Raw genomic sequence first — 23,080 nt, forward strand, 5'->3', positions numbered from 1 at the left:
GTAGAGCCTTAATTTTTTGTTTCATTTTGGTAAGTTCTTTCGTTCTATTTATCACCATGTCCATTTTGCACTTTAATGTATTGGATTAATAATGTGTATATATATACATATATTATCTTAAAAGAATTCACCATGTAAAGTAATGATTTGAGTTAATTAGAATCTGTTAAAGGATTAAAATAGACCATTGACCAAATCATTTCACTCAATAATTTAATATCGATAAATGAAATTTTAATTAACAACAATGTCAAATCAGTAACGTGGTTTTTTTTATTCCAACCTCGCACTTTCCTTATTTTATTTTGATTTTTCCATTATCTATTACTACATTTTACCAAATCATTCAGCATTTATCTAATAAGATTTTCATGTTATCATTTGACATAGAATTCTAATTCAAGGTTTAGAAGACATAAATTTTCAAATTTAATAATAAAAAAAAAGTAGATACCATCGTAATACCAAAATGTTTTTTAATCTTAAAATACGAAAAATGAGACTTTCATTTTATGTATTAAATAAATAAATATTATTTTATTTAAAAAGAAGGATCGTCGAAATGGTTTAACTCGGTTAACAATTGAGCAATCAGGGTAAGGCACTATCCTAGCATCACCCCGCCCTTTCGAACATATGTATGTGTGTACATACATACACATCATGATAGAGGATGCGACGTTAGGCGATTCTACTAGTTTGCACAAAGTATTAACTTGACAGTTACATAAGATATATGTAGTGAAAGTTATGTTGATGGTTGAAGAACTTTTCGAGAACATATAGATGAAATTTGTACCACAAATTTTAACCGAGTTTATCGATATGGGATCGAAATAGTGTATTGCAATTAAGATGAACGAAAGTATACAAAAGGGTTGAATTCTAAGTTTAATGAGATATATAAAAGGGAGTCATGAAAACAAATAAAGAGGAATTGAAAAAAATGGTGCACGTGAGTAGATGGCTGCACCTTGTAGGCTTACGAGGCCAAGTGCTGCGTGACCTCTACGAGCCGCTGCCCGCTGCCCAACGGCCAATGCACGCACTTACGTTCCATCGACTTCTACTCTCTTGGCTCTTGTGCTCAGGACTTCAAAACTAAAAAATCAATTCCAATTTGTTTGTCTATTTGATCAGCACATTCATCTAGGAACGACTTGGAGAGTTGGAATATAATCAGGATCGGGGATGTTGGAATGTGTGAGTAATCGAAGATAGAATGATAATAGGATCGTGAAGCGTGAAAACGATGGAAAAGAGGATTGTGTTGAAAACTGCAGAAACAGAATGAGTTTTGTATTACAAATCGGGTTCAAAACGTTCAATCAAAACATGAATTTTGGATTATATTATATTACAAATCCATTACATTACTGTTGTCCAAACGCCCTCTTAGTTTCAAATAAGAAAAGGATGGAGTATATTGTTTTATTTCGGCTCTGAGCTATTTTTTGGAATTGAAAGATGAAACTGTTTGTGATGCGAACGATTGTTTTCCTTTCTGTCCTTGAATCTGCTTGGTTTCTATCATAGTTTGAAGATCATGAATCAAGCCTTTCTTTTGGCGACAAGAAAAAGAAATGTAGGGTGTTATTAGTAAGTAATTACATTATTTTTGTCTCCTAAGAGCGATTAAGGTCTTTCTTGTAAAATGTCAATGCATACTCAACATCATTTGTTGTTTTTCTATTTGCTAATTTCAAGAATTGACGTGATATTGATATATATTTGACATGAAGATTGATGCTTCTCTATTTCGTTTGGTCGGCTTTTGGTAGTTCGGTCAATAGTTAAATCAATCTTGTCTATTTCAATCAATTAAATCGATTTAGTTTCATATCGAAAAAAGACCGAAGTGATCTAACATGTTCACGACTCTACACTTTAGTTGCCATTGAGATTGTGGTTCAATTTGGAAAAGTTGGAAGCATGGGTTTCAAAGAACATACAAAGGAAAGTAGATTCCATTGCACAATGGAGAATAGGGTGACTTTTTTCTTCTTTCTTTCTTTCACTAGTAGTGTTATCTGAACCTCACTAACCTGGCTGATGAAAGGAAATTGAGTGGAAAAAAAGAAAAAGCTAACCAAGAAGAGTTAATGGCTTTGTGGGCTTGAACACAATCACAATATTTCATGACAGTAAATGAGGCATACCCCCCTCCCCACAATAAATGCCAAAATGAGTAAGGACAAGTAAAGTAGAGGGGAAGGAAATGTCCAGTACTATGAAACTGAAGTCCAATTGGCCACTCATCTTGAAATTTCAGTAACATGAAACCAGCAGAAAACCAGAGAAGAGAAATTTAATAAAATAAGGTACAATTTAAGCCATTGATGGTTACCATCAAGCAACAGCACTTTTGTACACATTTTTATCAGCTGAAGATGGAACCATAACTAAAAAGAAACTGAACACTTCAGAGTCTTACTCAGACTTCTTTTCAAAACTCAAATATATCTCAGTAATTTTCAAGAGAAAGTGAGGTAAAAAATCTTGATCCTTCCAGATCATGGATTCATGATGATTTACTATGCAAGAATGAAATGAAGAACATGAAACAATAAACAGTCCTTTAATCTTGCCATGTTCCAGCTAAAAAGAAAAAGTAACATGATCAAAGGATACCCTTGGACCTTTTCTTCTTTCCTTTCCCCTTTTTTGGTTAAAATGGAGCTTCACTAAAAGATTCTCCACACTATAGAAGGAAAAAGTATTCAAGCTAAATGAACTGATTGCTTTACAACATGAACAGGAAATGTATGTACAATGTCAGAATTGATATTGAGTCTAGTCTAGCTTTTGAAATATGTTGTGGGGGGATTGTTTCATTTCACTGTGTATTCATTTACCCACAAAGTAAATTGAGCACATTAAAGAGAGGATGGTATGGGCTTGACTTTCCAATTTACATATTAATTTGTGTCCTATGTATCAAGAATCCAACAGCTCCAGCTTATGTCAAACACAGCTTTAGCATCAGGACATCTGCCAACATTGAATGAATTGTCAGGCAACATTAAACAATAATAATCATCTCCATGTTACTGGCAAATGTTTCTTTTAGTGTCGTGTCATATCCCTAAATTTCCTTTTTAGAATTTCATTAAAAAAATATGAGTTATTAGAATTTTGAAGTTTATGGTACCAAATCCATATCCTACAAAATTCTTAATTTTTCTTTTATACTGGTGAGTGTCTTGGTCAGGTTGCTTACACTTCAACTAATAATCTCATATGACAATCATTTGATCCTACAATATTTGGTTGACAAGAAAACTAAGGGTCATGAAATATTTCTCATCGGAAAAAAAAAAAAAAAAAAAAAACTAAGGGTCATTATGACCTTATCGTTTAGATCCACGTAAATTGGCCCTAATCGATCCATCTACAACTATAGACAAGAACTTCAAGTCCGTGGTTGACAACAGAAGACCTAGTTATATACCTCATATCTATGATCCTATCCATAGAGGCAATGGCATCTCGTTGATCCTTCTAGATTGGAAGGCTTTTTGCAAGTAGTTGTTGGGAGGGGAGCAATCCTCCCCCGCCTTAGGCTGGTTTTGCTTCATGTTAATTCGTCTTCCAGGTTTCTTTTTAGAAAAATAGAACTAATTATAATTATAGTCAGTTGTAAGGAATTTATCAAGAGGATACAAGTCCTACATTAATCAGAAGTGTGGAAGATCCTTAAACAAAAGTAAAGAAACATCTCTATTCTAGTGGTATGAGATCTTTTAGATGGAGTCCAAAAGTAAAGCCATATGAGCTTAAACTCAAAAGTTGACACAATATAACACACCGTTATGGAAATATAGAGAAGGTACAAACTACAACAGATTGCCTTTGCCCCTATACGTTTGTTAATCAGCTTCCCACTCCTACAAAATGGTAAACTCTATGAATCCTTTCTTTGGTCAATTTCATCCTTCGGCTATGTACTAACTTCTATTGGTTTTTCTTTCCTTGGAATCACCAATGTAATGATTTTTTTGGCTCTTGTTTCCCACCTCTACCGACAGGGACAGAATCGCATTTAGACAAGAATTTTAGCTAAACAGCAGCTTTTCTAATCCACAAGAGGTCTTAATAGTGCAACCTCCATGACTACCCTCTTTAATTCTAATCTATCTTCTATGACAGATCTGTTTACTTTATGTATGAATTTTTTTACAGCAGATCTAACTAATTCTTGTAAGAAAATTCATTTGGACATCTATAAGCAGTCAACAATGACACTGGAGTCTCTAATCAAACAATGACTCCAAAGTTCAAGCTAATTCAACAAAGAGTTTCTGAAGTAGTTCCAATATGACAGTGATACCACTTCCCTTGGCTTCTGATATATGTTGCTAACTGGTTGCATAACGAGTTAAAGTTTCAATGAGTTTTTGACCTTACCTCGAACTGAGAGCTGAAAGAGAAAAGTTTTCTTTGTTCATCAGTTGGATTCAACAACCACTGGCAGAACATCACTGCCGCTCCAACAACGGATAGCAGTGACAGCATCGCTAGAAATCCGAAATGTGAAGTATCATTGGCAATTATTGCAACTCCCAACATTATAGACTCTGCCAAACTAGCGACTGAGACCTCTGTTGATGCAATGAGGTTCGTTTTGGATGATGGAATACCAGTTTGAAGAATCTGTTGCCCTACAACATTATATGACATGTGTCCCAACCTAGATAAAACCTGCATGTAGGAAAATTATTTAGGAAAACAAAAGATAAAAAGATTATCCGATGCATCAAATTTTGAGCTAATAGCAGCATCAATTAGAATGTTAAGGTTTCATTAACATCCTATAAGCAAGATGAGCCAAATCTTCTCCTCTTATGAATAATAATAACTTAGATTGCAGATAGTGAAATTTCGAATATAAACAAGCTAATTTATGGACAACAATTATCTAAAATCAGATTAGCTTGTCCAACTGGAAGTGATTCTGTATAGGGGTTAGATTCTTACAATCATAGATAAGAAGAAAAGAAGAGGGCTCTGCCGGGAAAGAGACCCGCTCAAGTACACAGCAACAGCAACTGTAAGAAGTGCAGCCTGAAATATTAATCCAACTGCTCCAGCCTGACAAATGTAACTAGGAAGTGCGTGAGACAATGTCCAAGATATAGAACCACATGTAATTAAGAGAATAAACACGGAAGAAAATCTGACCTTCAAAATTCCAAATTGCCTGACCAAATTTGCGGATACAAAGGTTGCAGTAACACCCATGAAAGCACATAATCCACTAAAACCACCAATTATTGATGGACTAAGACCTGTAAGTCAATACCAACCAAAAGCAAAAATTTTGCCATTCAAAACCGAAGAACAAAGTTTCAGAAAGTAAGTCAAGGAATAGACATAATCTTTGCTGGAATACGAGTTCTAAATAAAGGAGTTTTGGGGCTTTCGGCAGCGGTATGGTCATTGATGCAGTAGTTAGGAATTAGGATCCACCAACTTTTCAAGGATCAAGGAATTAAATTATTTGTTGTACAGCAATCTGTTAACGTGATCTAGCTAAGGTTTTATACGAATAACAATGCTAATGGTTCTATAAGAGGTGGGTACATGTTGAAGCTGCACCTGCTTGGAAGAACAAATTTAAAAATATGATAATCATAGAGTATGGAGTCGTAAATATACCTTGCTGAGTTAAGAATGCTGTCATCAAACTGCCAGGAGCAAGGACAGCATTGAAGTAGAGGAGCACATAGGCAAGGCTTGCAGGAAGTGCTGGTTGCTGCAAGTACTCCTTCCATCCATTTTTAATAACTTCTACACCCACATCCACTGAAAGCACAAAAACTAATATTAGAAAGAAAAATCTATCAGAATGCCTTCATTTAGGTTACATAATGGTTAGTGAAGGTTTACTTATACTCTCAGCACCAAGTGAAGATACTTCAGTAGGATCACCGCAACAAGTTTGCAAACATTTTGCACGATCAAGAACACCAGTGGAGAGTTGGTTGGTTAACCACGTAAGTAGAACCTAGCAAAACACGGTAACAATTAACAAACTTACATCTCATAAAATATCTAATTAACATGGGAACAAGTAATTACCACTACTGGCAAGGACCATAACATTAAACCCGCAGCGAACTTCAAGCAAGTTACTGGGTCATACTTAGATAAGATAATGCCAAACAAAGATGCTCCAACTATCTGCACATTAAGAATACCCTAGTCAATTGAGTGCAAGTTTTCATATAGATACTCCGATCACAAACTCAGGAACTCTGTTTAACAGACGTAGGGGACAGATATAAGGTGAATGCCTAAATGGTAACTTTTTGTTCAATTGCATGCCATTTCTGATTAACAAACAGAAAATCAAGATTTCATGGAGCTGGAAAAGAACCTTAGTTCAGAAGCACCATTTACCTCACAGAGAAGGTCAATTCTACTAAGAACAGCATTAGCTTCTGCAAGTGCAATAGGCCTATTGATTCCAGCTAACTGTACATCAAAACAGTACGCTGGTTTTAAAGACATATCTTGAATAAAAAGGATACAAATAATTTATAAACCTACCAACACAACCCAATCACGCTCCATAGCAACACCCAGTGCTATTCCAGATAGCCTCTCTATGGCACCAGCAAAAATCAGTGTTATAAACCAAGGCTGGAGAAGTATGGATGATGATGCAGCAGAATGTGGAACAGTATGGGCATAAATAACCATTGAAGCAGATAGCAATTGAGCAGCAGCCTGAAGAAAACAGAGAAACCTTAAATGTAATAAAAACCAGGCCAAATTCAATTTGAGTTCAATAATGGCTTCGGCTAGTTAAGTTCCACGTGTGCTCTAGTATCGGACTTCTGATATTAAGCATATTTGAATGTACAAAGATACCTGAACACAATTCAGGCAAGTATATGCAGGTACTCTGGGAAAATTATCCATAAACTTCCCGACCAAAGGACCTCCAACTATTAATGCAAGCTGTTGACACCTTTGACATATTAGAAAGCACTTCTCTTGCACCATAATTCAAACTGATTTATCTTGATGAACAGCTAGTACCTTAGTAAAGAATCCCATAACTGCAACTGGTAAAAGACTAGGATGAAGCAATGCAATGGCAGAAGGCCAAGCAAAATTCCAAAGCTGTTCAACCAAATTGCCCGCGATACATGAGGCATATAAAGCTGTAAGATAAAAGTATTATTTATGGTTGGAAACAACTACCAGGCGGCAGGATCCATATAAAAGCCTTATTATAGTTCATATCTAAAAGTATCATAGTCAAACAATGGCTGAAACATCACTCTTACCATACAGTCCAGCCGGATGAGCTGGAGTCGCTGCAAGAACATTCTGCTCCTCCTCAGATAAAACCTACAATTACATAAACAGGGTTTAATGCCCGATTAACTGATTTGAACTATTATCTTCGAATCAAATGCATTAAATCATAGAGAAAAAGAAATTTCCAAGGCAGCATACAGGCAAAGTTGTCAAAAGACTATCGACATAAGTCCCTTCGGTCAATAAACTAAGAGGTTCTGTCTGTAGAGTCAAAGTATCAGCCTCAAGGAATCCAGAATTCAATTGCACAATTGCAAGTGAACAATCAGCTTCTACAGAAGATAAAGCTTCTTGCACATCATCTTCTACAGCAACTTGATCGAATTGTACATCGGAGTTGGTTATTGAACATTTTGAAATGACTCTCTGAAGCCTAAAGCCAAAAATTTCCAGTACAGAGATAGTTAATCACCAATCCCAACATAAAAACAATATTTCAAGATTAACTAAAGGGAGTTGGTGAACATAAATGTATTACAATTTGAAGGTAGATAAAAGATATGACCAATTGACCTAAGTTGCTGTACTTTCATTATCTCATAACATGATAATGGATCCAATTAAAATGCAAAGCACAAACCTAAGGCTCCTCAGTTGCACAAAACTCTATTTCACCAACCAGAACATTCAAACTCTTAACTCACATGATCAATTGTTATATGAGCAACAGAAATATTTAGCAGCTAAGTCATTAGCTAAGCTAAGGTATAACAGACAACAAATGCACCTACGTCAAGCTCCCTCTTACAGTTACAATATAATTCATTTTATCGCAGGTGGGCATTACCGGGAGCTGGAAGAAATGCAAGTCTGATTCAGATTCTTCAACCGTCGGCAAGAAACGAAGCGATAGCGAACTCTAGAAGAATGCGACGATAAAGAAACTTCACGAATTGAAAATTTGAAACAACTGAAAGAGTGGGTCTGACTGAGCGCAAGAGTGTAACCAATAGCCATGGCTTCTGCTGCTGCTGCTTTTGCTTCAAGTTCAAGCTCCCAAACTTGAAGAGCCTACAAATGGAGTTTTCCCCACTCATGCAGCCCTTCAAGCGCAAATCAGCAACTGGGTTTTCTTCAAACACATGAAAAAAGAATTCCCACAACGATTTCCTTACCAAAATCAAAACCCCTCAACTCAAATCCTAATGGGCAATCGAAAATGCTTGAAATTGGAACCAACCCACAATCTGATTCTTGTTGAATTATATGGGTTGAGAAGTTTTGTGGGGAATGGATGGTTTTCAGAATGGAAAAGAAGCTGGGAAAGAACCTTATCCTTGTGGTGTCTGATTTTGGTTCTGAGTAGCATCCAGCGGAGGGTTCAAAGCTTTGGGGCGTAAGATCATTTTAAGCCTCAAGTTAGGTGTGATTCGGAGACACTGGGGTTCGTGGGCCATTAGAAATTTACAATTTGGATTGCGTAAACAAGTTTACAAAGGAAATTGAGATGGAAATTAAGATGGAAATTAACGAGCGTTCATAATGGAGGCTGGAGCTTGATTTGATTGAATCCTTGTTGTACTGGTTTAAAAATATCTTGAGCTTTTTTTTTTTTTTTTTTTGGTGATTTTGAGATTATCAAACATAAATCGACGTCCCATTTTGGGTGAGTGTTAAGTTTTTAGCGGTTATGTTTGAATGTATTAACGCCAATCCTAGCAAAACTAGTTCAAAAAGACATTTTTTTCCACTACGGAATAAATTCCTTTCGTCTTTTTATGTCTGATTTTCATTTGTTCGTTAAATTTTTATTACAGGTTTAATCTTAACTTTCGAGTTTAATTTTCATTTGATTTATATGTTTCGAGATTTTATATTTTTACTTTTAAATAATAAGTTTTGTTTTTATTTGATTGTGAGATTTTGACTCATACTTTTAATTTAACTTTTCATTAACCATCGCTCTTGATTATTAATTGAAAAGATTTAAAAGAATTATAATCAATTAGTTATCACTAATTTTTCATCCATATAAAAAATTATTTATAATTTATTAACTTAAAATTAACACCAAATATCAAAGTAAATATTAACATAAATTTAGGGATAAAAGTGAATATTGAAATATATGGATTAAATGAAAACTAAAATCAAAACATAGGGGTAAAAATGTAACATGTTGAAATCTTGGAACCAAATTGAAATCAAACTAAACTCGACATAACATTTAGGGATAGAAATGTAACATTTTGAAATTTAGAAACCAAATAAAAACTATCTCAAAACTTTAGCACTAAAAAGTATTTCCTTAATATATTAGGTGGATAAAACATTTACGTGATTTTGTTATGAATTTAGATGTTCACTCACAATTCACATGTTATTGAACTAATTTTTTTTAAAGATTTATTTGGTCGTTTGAACTTTAAAATATATCTAATAAATCTTAAAGTTAAAAGTGAAACAAATTTTTTAGACATAAAATTCAATTTATGTTTAATAGATCAATTATTATTATTTTTTTTAAAATAATATGTTAATTCTTATTAGACACAAACTTATCACATTTTGATGTTCTTATCCATTGAAATTTTTACAATGGATAGAGATCAAATCATCTAATTTTAATACAAACTTGAAAACTTAGGAACTAAACTTGTAATTTGATCAAATCATCTAGTTGAAGGGATTGAACCCCAACGCAGAAGTGATTTGTCGCTTTTGTTTTTTATTTGGAACACGAAAAATTTACAGAATTAAATTAAACACACAAAGAAATAGAGACATCACAAGTTGTTCATTCAAGGTTAAGCATAAAAAGGACTTTAGAGGAATTACCTTTGAAGACCATTCTTCACTTCTTCAAACCTTCTCCTCCAACAATTGGAATGCCTCCAAAAAAATCTTCCTCATTATGACTCTGACAAAAACCAGCTTGTGGGAGCCTCTTTCGAGAGATTGGGGGAATTTGGTGGAGATGATCTTCAGAGAAACTTTTTCTGTAACACGAGAGCTTGGGATTGAGAAGAGAATTAACTTTTTTTTTGTTCTTCAGAGAACCACACATACCAAAAAAAAAAAAAAAAAAAAAAAAAAAAAGAAATAGAAATCCTATGTGAATGGGAAATAACTTCTCACTTCTCTTTTTCTATCTCCCACTCCCTATAGGAGAGTTATTTAATTAGATTAAATATGATTAATTTAATTTAATTAAGTTATTAATTAATTAAATATCTCATATTTAATTAAATAAATATTTGAATCATATTTAAATATTTATGTATCTCATAGCCTATAGTTTTAATATGAATCTTATTCACATTAACCTTTAATCTATATTTTTAATATGAATTTCATTCATATTAACTTTTAATTTATAGTTTAATATGAATCTTATTCATATTAATTTGTTATTTGAATCATATTCAAATATATTACACCTCCCATATTATATAGTTTAATTCAGAATTAACTGTATATTATATTGTATCTATATACAATTAAGATATTATCCCTAACTTAATTTGAACACTTCAAATTATTCTTTCAAAATATTGGTCCTTGTTAATTTGTTGTGAGCTAGCAAGAGGATATAATAGACCTACAGGTTATAAGCTCTAACGGTCCGAGATTAATTAATTAAACTATTTAATTAAATTAATCAAAATTCATTAATTATAGGGCAAATCACTATAGACCAACAATTGCACTCTTATGCACTGTAGGACATGTTGTGTCCATGGATATAACTATTACACTTAAGACAATCCTTCACGATTTGTTTGGAATTACAGTTGGGTTAATTGTCTGTTTTACTCCTATAATTACCTCTTAATCCTTAAGAACCACTGATCCTCTAATGAATAATTTGTTTATGGTTCAACTATAAATCAAGTCCCTCTCGGGCCAGTGAGAGGGTGAGGCCTTATTGTTCAAGTCCGGAAGTCAACACTTAATTAAACTACTCATTGACTTGGGCCACTCTCATCTATGTAAATCAAAGGACGAGCCCTAATATACATGGGTTCATAATCGTTTAGGAATCAGATCGAGTTACATATGATCATCCTATAAAATGCTAATCTCTTCAATTAACGAAATTACAAATATAGATTAATTTTTTCGCGGTTTATTCTTATACAAACTCTTTGTATATGATATCTCATACTCGCATGTTTCCACATGAATGATTTGGATCACATCATTTGTAACAATTACAAAGTGGGTCGTATTTACAGTGTTACCAGGACAAGACACCAAACCTTATCCATATACTATAGACCCTTTAGGTTATTACTCAAATATGATCCACCTATATGTCAACTACATATTATTCAAGTATCATGAAATAATCTTGGATTTTTACTGTGATGGATAATTCATAAATACTACATTAAATAATTAATTACGAGGCTTTAGGACACAAATTTCAACACTAGTACCATCTAAGATGTCTATGGTTTGATCTTCATTCGTGCAATTATTGAACAAAAACAATATTGAGTATAAAGGGTTCAAAATAATGAATGAGCGAGAAATGAGTGTAGAAATTATAACATTTAGGGGGTGTTTGACTCACTAACATGAGTTGAGTTGAGTTGGTATACCATACCAATTCAATGTTTGGCCCACCAACTTTAAATATTGGTGGAGTTGAGTTGGTATATTTTACTAACTCACCCCAATGCTCTTTTCTTCCAAAGTTTTCATTGGCTTTATCCATTAACAACTATTGTTGTTTGATAATTTGTAGAAATACAAGTTATTGTTCTCTTAAAATTGGAATAATTAGGGTTACATAATGAGAAATATATTCATTACAGTAGAAAAACACTGAAATTGTCTATACACATTCAACGTATACAAAAGCATTCCTTTGAATAAAATTGCACCACCTGATATCTTGTAACACATGAATTAAGAAAAATTCACTAAGTATTGCAGAGAAGCTGACGCATGGAGTCATGAGTCGAACATCACCTAATGTAGAGTAGATACATTACACTCATGTACTTATTGTCAAATCACAAGTTGCAAGTATGGCAGATGTGACAAGTAGCACCTGAACCAATCAGAGCAGAAGGCGGTTGAAGCAAGGTATGGAATTTAATGCTGTTAGAACCAAGTTGTTAAGTTGAAATTGCCTATAAAAAGGGAAGCTGCTGACCAAGAAAGGGGTTACATAGCTGCACAATTAGATAGTTAGAGAGAATTCACTGTACATACTTAGAAGTAGAGCTTCAACCGTCTGCAAGAGAGAAAGATATTGACGATAGCCATTTCCACCGTTGATCAAGGAGATGCTACCGGAAAGATGCTAAAAATAGATTATGTTAAAAAAAGAACTTGAACGCATCAAAATATACATGGTTTAGCAGATACTACTCCCAACCCTATTTTAATTCATTGTTTAAACAAAGGCTTGCTATTTGTAGTTGAGGAGTCAACGAATACCATTCTAACACATATTCCATTTTGCCAACGCATCCATTTACTCCAGCATCCTATTTCTTGTGTACATGCTATAGTTAGTGTAGTTGATATATTCCACATCTACTCTTAATTAGAAGCCCACTTCAAAAAGTTCACTAAGCCATTTCACATTAGTTTATACTAAATCCATTGCATTCGACCCTGGACTTACCAGAAAACTTGAGTTGGATTTATACTTAGGCCCTTCTCAAGAAAACTTTGTTGGGGTTGATGCCTTAAATCTCGTAGGGTCCTATAGTTTGTAATTGTATTATACAAACATTTTATTCATGTAATAAAATATGTGATATTTTATTCAAAATTAGTTGCATTAACCACAAACCAATAAACTAACATCCAAGGTTATCTTTGTAGCTTAAACATTTATGTAGAGACATACAAGTTGATCATTTTTAAGTGATAACCTATATGGTCTGTAATAGATGGATAAGGCTGGATACCTTATCCTGGTGACATCACGAGTATGACCTACTTTGTAGATGTTACAATTGTTGTAAAGTGCTACAAATGATCTGATCCTGATCATTTATTGTTCATTAGAGAGATCAGTGGTACTTAAAGAGTTAGATGTAATTACATGGGCAAAACAATAATTTTAGTCCAACTATACTTACGAGCAATTTGTAAAGGGTCAACGTATTATTGACTGGTTATATCCAATTGACACAGAAATATATCTGTAGTGCGAAGAGTGCAGTTGTCGGTCTTTAATAGTGTGCTCGACAGTTAATGGATGGTGAATAATTTAATTAAAAGAGTTTAATTAATTATTCACATATAGTTGGTGTGAAACCCGGATCTCAAATTCCCTACTTAAGTAGGTAATTAAGGAAAATTAGCTAAGTATAAGTTAAATCTTATGTTGAAGGGAAGGAAAATTCTAAGTATTGGAATAGACTTTTGAGTAGCTTTGAATTGAGTCTTAACTAGTAAAAATTTGGCTAAGTATGAAGTCAAAGAGAGACCATGAATTTGGTGTCAGGAAGCATTAACGCATAAGGCTCTAATAAGGCCAAGTTTGTAGAGGTTATAAAGGATTAAGTATTGAAACCAAGGACAACCATGCGTTGAACTTGTGAGATATGGACGCATGTTGGCCGAAGCGTTGGCATGAGGCGCTGCCCAGGTGTTGGCATGACAAAGGCTGCTCATGCGTTAGGGCGAGAGGGTTAGACGATGAGCGTAAGGCTTGGGCATTGAGACTGGGCATGCACACTAACTAGTATGCGGTGATGGGCGTAAGCACTATACGATGGGCACTGGCGCTAGATAATGGGCATAAGTGCTAGACGATGAGCAAAAGCGAGAGCGCCAGATGATGAGCGAGAGCGAGATCACTAGACGATGAGCTATGCGATGGGCACAAAACTAGACGATTGAGGCTGGGCATGCGTTGATGCAGCTAGACGATGAGCTATATGATAGGTGCAACAACTACACGATGAAGCTATACGATGGGCCAAGCTATGATGGGCGCATAGTGTAGCTGAAAGAAATCAGACATGAGGATTTCCATGAGCAGTGGAAGGATCATTCTAAATTCCATTCGAAATTGAACACTAACAATTACAGTCAATAAATGGAAACTAACAGGTCATATACAAGAAGAAATTACAGCATGCTTTAAGAGAGAGTCAAGGGATAGAGTATGCATACCTTTGAAGAACCATTCTTCAAACTCCCTTGATCAATCTACAAGCATTCACGGCACAACAACACGAACGCAATGACCGGTGCACTGCACGATCAACAGCACGAACACCACGAACACAAACCCAACGAATGGCCTCTAGAACCTCGATATCAATTGAGTTGAGTGAGGAAACCACCATAATTGTTACCTTGGTATTCTCATTGTGAGAATCAAGGAGTTGTGGACTCTATATGAACTTGGTTAGAGGAAGAGACTGGAGGAACAATAATCGTGTAAACGATCAAGCAAGTGGGAGATGGTATGTTGTCTATCGTATAGACGATGTGCTTGATCGTGTAAAAGATGGTAGCCTATCGTATATACAATGCCACACAATCGTTTAGCTATAGCCAGCTGAGTGAACTATCGTATAGTTAATGTCCACGATCGTTTAATCTCTCTACTTGCTATCGCTTAGTGAAACACTTTCATTTGATAGCTTTACTGTGAGCACTTTCCGAATTGAGTAACTCTCCAAAATTAGGAAAACATTTTTTCTTTTATCTCACGGTTACCATAAAACCACCAATAACCTCCCATTCAATTGGTTATTAGAGAAAAAGAGATAATTATCAAATAGTTAATATTATTATAAATAAATATGTAACCAACTTACCATATTATATTTATAGCCTATAGTTTTAATATTTCATCTCATGAAACATATAAACCATAGTTCATTTTCTATTTTATGGTACTTAATATAAATTATATTTACATTAATCCTCCACTTGATGTATCTCATACATCATATCGATTATATCATATATAATCGAATTTCCTCTTGTCAATTTGAACATTTCTAATTAATCCCAAAAACTGATTCTCAACTTGAATCCATTGAGCTACCAAGTGGATCTTATGGACCTATAGCTTGAAGCTCCAACAGTACATGAATAACTGATTAAACTCTTTAGTCACGGGATCCACCATTCGTTAACTGTCAGACATTCTACTAAAGACCGACAGTTGTACTCTCCTCACTATAGATATATATTGTGTCCATATCAACCAATCAACAGTGCGATAACCTTTCACAGATCGTTTGTAAGTATAATTGGGCCAATTCATCGTTTTGCCCCTATAGTTACATCTAACTCCTTAAGTACTACTGATTTCTTTAATGTACATAAGTCATAGTTCTACTATGACTGAGTTCTCTCTTCCAAAGAGAGACTGTGGCCACTATGTTCAAGATTTGGAATCAGCCCTCAAGGGAGCAATCTATCTACTTACCCCTGCTTTGGGGAAGGAGTGAATTCTATCTTGTGTAATTGAGTTCCCAGCTCCCCAATCAGACAAATCCCCTAAAACATAGGCTTGTTGAGTTGGCAATCTGGCCATTCTCACTCATACTAATAAAATGACCGCCCTCAAAGATAGAAGTTCCTAAAACACTCAGGATTAATGTCATGTCACCTATGATCGTTTAGGTGAGATGTAAGTCTTAAGTATCAACGATGTTATATAAAGAACTAGTCATCTTGTGGTCCGGTCTTATACAAATTCTTTGTATAGGATACCCTCATTCGCATGTGTCCACATGAATGGTCAGGATCAACCATCTGTAGTAGTTCACAACACTTGTAAACCTCTACAAAGCGGGCCGTATCCGTAGTGTCACCAGGATTAGGTACCCCTTCTTAATCCTTTTACTACAGACCTTTTTAGGTTATCACTTAAGGCATGATCCACTTGTATATCTCATATACATGCTTAAGTTTACATACAATAACCATGAAGCTTTGTTTATTGGATATGAGTAAATGCAAAATAAAATAGCTCTTATTTTATTCATAATAATGTGTCTCTTATTTTATTCATAACAATGTGTACACATGTTTACAAACTACGAGACTCCGGGAGAATTAGAACACCAATCTCAACAATCTCTCACTTGTCCAAATGCCTTGGGAGACTAATGTACAATACATGAAAAAATATAAGTACAATATACAATAAACTAAGGTATACTCTATACTATAGTATCATCTCCCACTTGCCCTAGACAAGATGTCGCATGTCCCGTAGACCAAGACTCTCCAGATGACCCTTGAACAATTTAGCCTTGAGAGCCTTTGTAAATGGATCAGCAATGTTGTGCTCTGACGCGATCTTCGTGACTATCAAAACACCGCAATGCACAATCTCCCTGATCGAATGATATTTCCATTCTATATGCTTGCCTCAATGATGACTCTGAGGTTCCTTCGAATTTGCCACAGCCACGCTGTTATCACAATAAAAAGTAATCGACAAAGTCATATTTGGAACAACTTCCAAATCTGTAAGGAATGTCCTCAGCTAAACAGCCTTCTTAGTAACTTCACAAGCGGCTACATATTCGGCTTCCATAGTGGAGTCTACGATGCATGCTTTTTTGATGCATCGCCACACTATAGCCCCTCCATTTAGAGTGAACACTGACCCCGATGTCGATTTACGAGAATCTTTATCAGTCTAAAAGTCAAAGTCTATATATCTTGTAAGGATTAAATCCTTATGTCCATACACGAGCATGTAGTCCCTCGTTCTCTGAAGATACTTGAGGATCTTTTTGACCGCCGTCCAATGATCTAATCCTGAATTAGACTGATAGTGACTGACAATCATGTGCTTGATCAATATTTGATCTATGTACGATGCCTAAGACAAGGCTAACTTCTTGTTCTTACGATCCCGAATGATCTGGATCCCTAGAACATACTGCGTCTCTCCCAAATATTTCATTTAGAATTGGGCAGCTAACCACTTTTTAATGTCAGTTAGAAAGCCTACATCATTTCCAATGAGTAGGATATCATCCACATATAGTACCAGGAAAGCTACTGAGCTGTTGATGATCTTCTTGTAAACACAACGCTCATCAACGTTCTAATCAAAGCCAAAGATTTGACCGCACTGTCAAATCTAATGTTCTACGATCTAAACGCTTGTTTCAGCCCATAAATAGACCTATTAAGCTTGCAAACTCTTTGCCCTTGATTTGGAACTATGAACCTCTCTGGTTGAGCCACTTAGATGGCCTTCTCAAGATTACCATTAAGAAAAGGGTCCATTTTCCATATCTCATAATCATAAAATGTGGCTATGGACAAGAGTATCCTTATAGATTTCAGCATGACAACAGGTGAGAAAGTTTCCTCATAGTTCACTCCCTCGACCTAGGTATAACCCTTTGCCACGAGTCTAGCCTTAAAGGTTTGCACCTTTCCATCTATACCTTGTTTTCTCTTGTAGATCCACTTACACCTTATAGGTTTTACCCCATCAGGCTGATCCACAAGTTTTGAAGTACATAGACTCCATCTTCTAGTTCATGGCCTTAATCCACTCATCTTTGTCGATGCTTAGTTATAAGACAATGGATCATCGACCCCATCATTAGAAATGATGTTCTAGGCTTCAGTCAAACCCATGTAGCGTTTCGGTGGGTACATAACCTTCCCACTACATCGAAGCAATCTTCACTCTTGAGATGGTTGTTTAGATGTACCGATCTCAATAACTCTTGTTGATCTATCGGTCTATTCAACAGTTCTTATTGAACCCTCAGTAGTGTCACTAGAAGTCTCACATAAAACAAGCTTACTTCGTGTTTTATGATCCTTGATGTGGTCTTCTTCCAAGAAGATAACATTTGTAGAAACAAACATTTTGTTCTCACTCGGATTATAAAAGTATCCACCTTTCGTATCCCTAGGGTAGCCTACAAAGAGGCAAACTTTCGAATATGGTTCCAACTTCTTCGGGTTAGTCACAAGCACGTGAGCCGGAAATCCCCAAATCTTGAAGTGGCGTAAACTACCTTTACGGTTTCTCCACAGCTCAAAAGGTGTTTTAGAAACACTTTTCGAGGGAACCTTGTTCAAAATATAACATGCAGTCTCCACTACAAAACCCTAAAACGAGTCTGGAAGATGAGCATAACTCATCATAGACCAAATCATGTCCAATAAGGTTTTGTTTCTCCTTTCTGATACACCATTTTGCTGAGGTGTACCTGCAACCGAGAGTTGGGACGTAATTCCATGTTCTATCATATAGTTCTGGAATTCGAGGTCCAAACACTCTCCACCATGATCAGATCATAGTGTTTTTATCTTTTCACCTAACAACTTTTCACTTTCGAATTGAGTAACTCTCCAAAATTAGGAAAACGTTTTTCCTTTTATCTCACGGTTACCATAAAACCACTTTAAACCTCCCTATGAATTGGATATTAGAGAAAAAGAGATAATGATCAAATATTAATATTAGACTAAATAAATCTGAGCCTATAGTCATGAGTTCTTTCTCTAAGGTAATCCTCCACTTGATGCTGATTGTACCTAATAGAATCCTTTTCCACTGAATCAATTGAGCTATCAATGGGACCTTTGGACATAGCTTGAAGTTTGAACACACGTGACAATAACTGACTAAACTCTTTAGTCACGGGATCCACCATCCATTAACGCCAAGCACTCCAATAAAAACTAACAACTGCACTCTTTTCACTACAAATATATTTTGTGTCTATATCAACCAATCAACAGTGCGATAACCCTTCATAACATTTCGTAAGTACAGCTAGGCCAATTGACTGTTTTGCCTCTATAGTATACATCTAACTCCTTGAGTACCACTGATTCCTCAAATACCATTAAGTTATAGTCCTACTATGACTGAGTTCTCTCTTCCAAAGAGAGGCTGTGGTCACTATGTTCAAGACAAGGAATCATTTCTTAAGGGAGCAATCTATCTATTTATTATACTTTGGGGAGGAGTGAATTCCATCTTGTGTAACTGAGTTCCCAGCTCTTTAATCAGAAAAATCCCCAAAAAGGTAGGCTTGTTGAGTTGGCAACCTGACCACTTTCAACCATACTAATTAAAAGACCGCCCTCAAACTGAGAAGTTCCCAAAACACTCAGGATTAAGGTCATGTCACCTATGGTCGTTTAAGTGGGATGTAAGTCAAAGTATCAAATCGTTATATAAAGAGACTAGTCATCTCGTGGTTCAGTCTTATACAGACTCTTTGTATAGGATACCCTCGCCACATGTCTCCAAAGAAACACAGGATCAACCATTTGTAGTAGTTCACAACACTTGTAAACCTCTACAAAGCGGGCCGTATCCGTAGTGTCACAAGAATTAGGTATCCCTCCTTAATCTTTATACTATAAACCTTTTTAGGTTATCACTTAAGACATGATCCACTTGTATATCTCATATACATGCTTAAGTTTACATACAATAACCATGGAGCTTTGTTTATTGGATATGAGTAAATGAAAAATAAAATAACTCTTTTTTATTCTTACATGTTTCACAAACTATAGACTCCGAGAGAATTAGGACACCATTCCCAACAGTAGCATCTATGCGTTGATGGGCTTATGACATACAAGGCTTACGAGATTAGATGCGTTGGTCTTGTGCAAGAGGCTATGGGCGATGGCAAGCAACAAGGGCATGCTAGCGTTAGTCATAAGGTATGCGTTAGCAAGAGGCTAGGCGATGGTAAGACAAACCATGAGGCCTTGAATTGAGACCTAGCTTGACCCAAGGGTTGGTATGCGATGGTGATGTGCTATGTAAGGCTGAATTATGTAATCTGAGGGCATTATGACAAGGCTACATATGCGATGGAAGGATATGATGGTCATGGCTAGTTGAATGTATGTGTTAAGGGTAAGCCATGAAAGAAGAGGGGTATGTGGCCAAGCAATGACTTATGCCTTAAGGTTAGTGTGGCATAAGTGATGCGATGATGAGAGAGCTTGGGCTAATAGTTTCATCTGGACAAGTGGCTAACCGAGAAGAGGTTGAGCTTAAGTTTGAAGGAGGTGGACAAATAGGATTTCATGCAAAGAAGACTTATGCATGAGGAAGACAACTCAAACTTCATGCAAGTAGGAAGTGGCATGGAAGTAGGTGAGTGACATGGAAGTAGGGGGTGGCAAAGCAAGATGCATACACTTCAAAATTCCTAAGTGGGAGGTTTCATGTGTTGGAAGCCTTAAGAGATGATGATGATTGGTTTCTAAGGCCTATAAATACCACCACAAGGCTTCTCTTCAGTTCATAACACAAATTCTCTTCAAAGAATATTAGAAAGAGTGGTTGAGAGCAGATTTTGAAAAAGCTGTGCATTGATCATGAAGAGCATGCATTGATAGCAAGACCATGCGTTGATCAAGTGGTTCTAAGAGAAGGAGATGCTATCGGACAGTGAGATCATAAAGTAGCATCAAATTGGAACGGGGAGTTATTCCAAATTACTGTGCGTTTAGAGTGATTCTAAATCCAATTGAAAGCTCTGAGAGTCTAGTTTTCAAGGTAGGGTTGTCAGAAAAGAGACTCAAAGGAATTGGGCTGGAGAGTGAGGAAAAAATAGAAGGGTCGAGCTCTCGGGTAAGCTTGAGCAGTGTTGATGATTTGAAGATTCTAGCCAAAGCACGATAAGTTTGGAGCTGAGATTTTAAAGTAAGTAAGTAAAGATATTTCTAAACATATTTTTAGAAAGAAGTGTCTCAAAATAGGATTTGGAATGATGAGTAATCTAAGCTTAAAATTGAATATGGAATTTTGGGTTCAAAAGGGAGCCCGAGAAAACTAAGGAACTTGGAAAGAGAAAGGTTCCTACCAACCAAGGTGAGTGGTATTTTCCTTTGTCTTAAGCATATCTTTCATGTTTATGTTTATGTTGTGAATGAGTAGTTAGAACGACCATGAGAATTGTGACTGGGATGGTCAGAGGGTCAATAGACCTAGTTCCTGAGCCCGGAGCAGGATCTCACAGGATTGTTAGGGGACCACAAGGCCTAGTTCCTGAGCATGTTAAAAGAACCTCGTATGGGATAATCAGAGGGCCGACAGGCCTAGCTTCTGAGCCCATGATCGAGGATCTATGTGCACATAGGGAATGTAAGAGAGTATGTGTTTATGACTAGTATCAGTTTAACTATCTACCGTGTGTGTAGGTAGAGTTGAGAACAGACTCATTCAAGGCTGAGGTTTGAATGTTAACCTCGTAATTGTGATATGCTTGTATTATTATGAGTTGAAAGAGACTCTAAAAATTACTTACTACTCACTGAGCTTCTTGAAGCTCATTCTTTTCTTTCATGTTTTTCTTCCTAGGTAGTGGAAAGGAGGAGTTCCAGTGTGCTGCTAAGGTCAAGGTCTGCCACGCCACAACCATACTTCCGGTTTTAGAATTGTTGATGTAAACTTTGTAGTTAAGTCTGGGAGTTGTATAAATATTATATTATTTGTAATAAAATGAGTTTAGCCAAACAATTGCCTTTTATATCCTTGGCTTAAAGTTTAAATGAATAAAAAGGTTTAGATGGGTAGTAAATATCACAAAAGGGTGGTATCTGCCGTCCTCACGCCTCCTTTAGGGTTTTAGAGGTGAGCTCGGGAGGGGGTATGAAAATTGGAGCTTCAAACCACAGGTTCATGGGGTCCCCTCTGTAGCTCAACGAGATTTAATGAGAATTAGTTTTTGGATTAATTTGAATTGTTCAAATTAATTGAGGGAATTAATTATATGTGATATAATTAATTTAGTCTAATTATATATGATATAATTACTATATTATAATTTGATACATTATAATATAAAGTTTATTTGAGAGGAAAAAAATACTTGAATATGATTAAAATATTAATTATATAAATTTGATTCACATAATTAAATTTAATAAAATAGGATTTATATTAAATGCCATTGGTGAGAGAATAGAAACTATAGGTTATATTGTATTTGATACAATATAGAAACTATATGTTATGTGTTATATTTGATAAAACATTTAGTTTAATATATATTATATGATAAGGTAGTCATCATATAAATATATATATTAAATTGATTTATGAAAATAATTTAATTTATTTTGAAGTGGGGAAGAAGAAAAAAGTGGTTCTTCTTCTTCCTAGTGTAGTTTTCACATTGTTCAACTGTTGAAAAAGAGATAGTTGATTGGAGAAGAGGATGAAGACCGCGATGAGGAGCACTAGACAATTGCATCATCGAACAACTTATTCCAAGTGAGTTGGAGGACACGGTCAGAGTAGTGGCAAAGCTTAGATGCAATTGGCAAATATCTCAGACGAGCATAATGACTATGGCTTTGAATGATCCACGAAGCCCACCTTTGGCTTTATATCATCAAGAACAGAATCATGCCCACAACACATGCCAAAACAATGTCATAGGAACAAATCCTAGCCACTTACTGCATCATGGAATGCATTCCTCTTGACGTTAGAGGCATCATCGCTAAACACATCAAAGACGTCAAGGGCAAGTGTTCGATTGTAAAGTAGGTTTTGTTAGTTCTACCTAACCCGAAACAAACAATATTTATAAAGCTCAACCAAAAACCTAACTAACTCGTAGTTAAAGTGGAAGTAAGAGATCGATCCACAGGGAAGATTCTAATTCTTATCCTTTCTTAGACCTTGACTATTAAAGCAATAAAATGGGGGGTTGATAAAATTGAACAAAAAGTACTAGAAATCAAAAGATAAAAGATGAATGTAAACAAGTAAGGAAGGATCTTGCTTCTAATTCAAGTTAGATGTTCAATGCAATTTCTATCATCGAATTCTAAAAGTTTATTG

General features: G+C 35.6%; 1 protein-coding gene across 1 annotated transcript; it reads right to left on the bottom strand.

Moving 5' to 3' along the window:
- Positions 1 to 2,719: 2,719 nt before the first annotated feature.
- Positions 2,720 to 8,936, bottom strand: IREG3 (iron-regulated protein 3). Its single transcript, XM_039034272.2, has 14 exons — positions 8,120 to 8,936; positions 7,471 to 7,705; positions 7,299 to 7,362; positions 7,048 to 7,172; positions 6,877 to 6,966; positions 6,553 to 6,732; positions 6,403 to 6,477; positions 6,082 to 6,183; positions 5,890 to 6,007; positions 5,659 to 5,805; positions 5,182 to 5,288; positions 4,978 to 5,091; positions 4,408 to 4,701; positions 2,720 to 2,991 (listed from the first exon to the last, which is right to left on the bottom strand). Exons 1-14 carry the CDS (start codon positions 8,287 to 8,289, stop codon positions 2,983 to 2,985), a joined length of 1,830 nt encoding a protein of 609 aa, XP_038890200.1. The 5' UTR covers positions 8,290 to 8,936; the 3' UTR covers positions 2,720 to 2,982.
- Between the last annotated feature and the right edge of the window lie 14,144 nt (positions 8,937 to 23,080).

Source organism: Benincasa hispida, chromosome 6, assembly GCF_027475165.1.
Source record: "Benincasa hispida cultivar pf3 chromosome 6, pf3_genome.v1.1, whole genome shotgun sequence".
NCBI classification, from domain to species: Eukaryota; Viridiplantae; Streptophyta; class Magnoliopsida; order Cucurbitales; family Cucurbitaceae; genus Benincasa; species Benincasa hispida.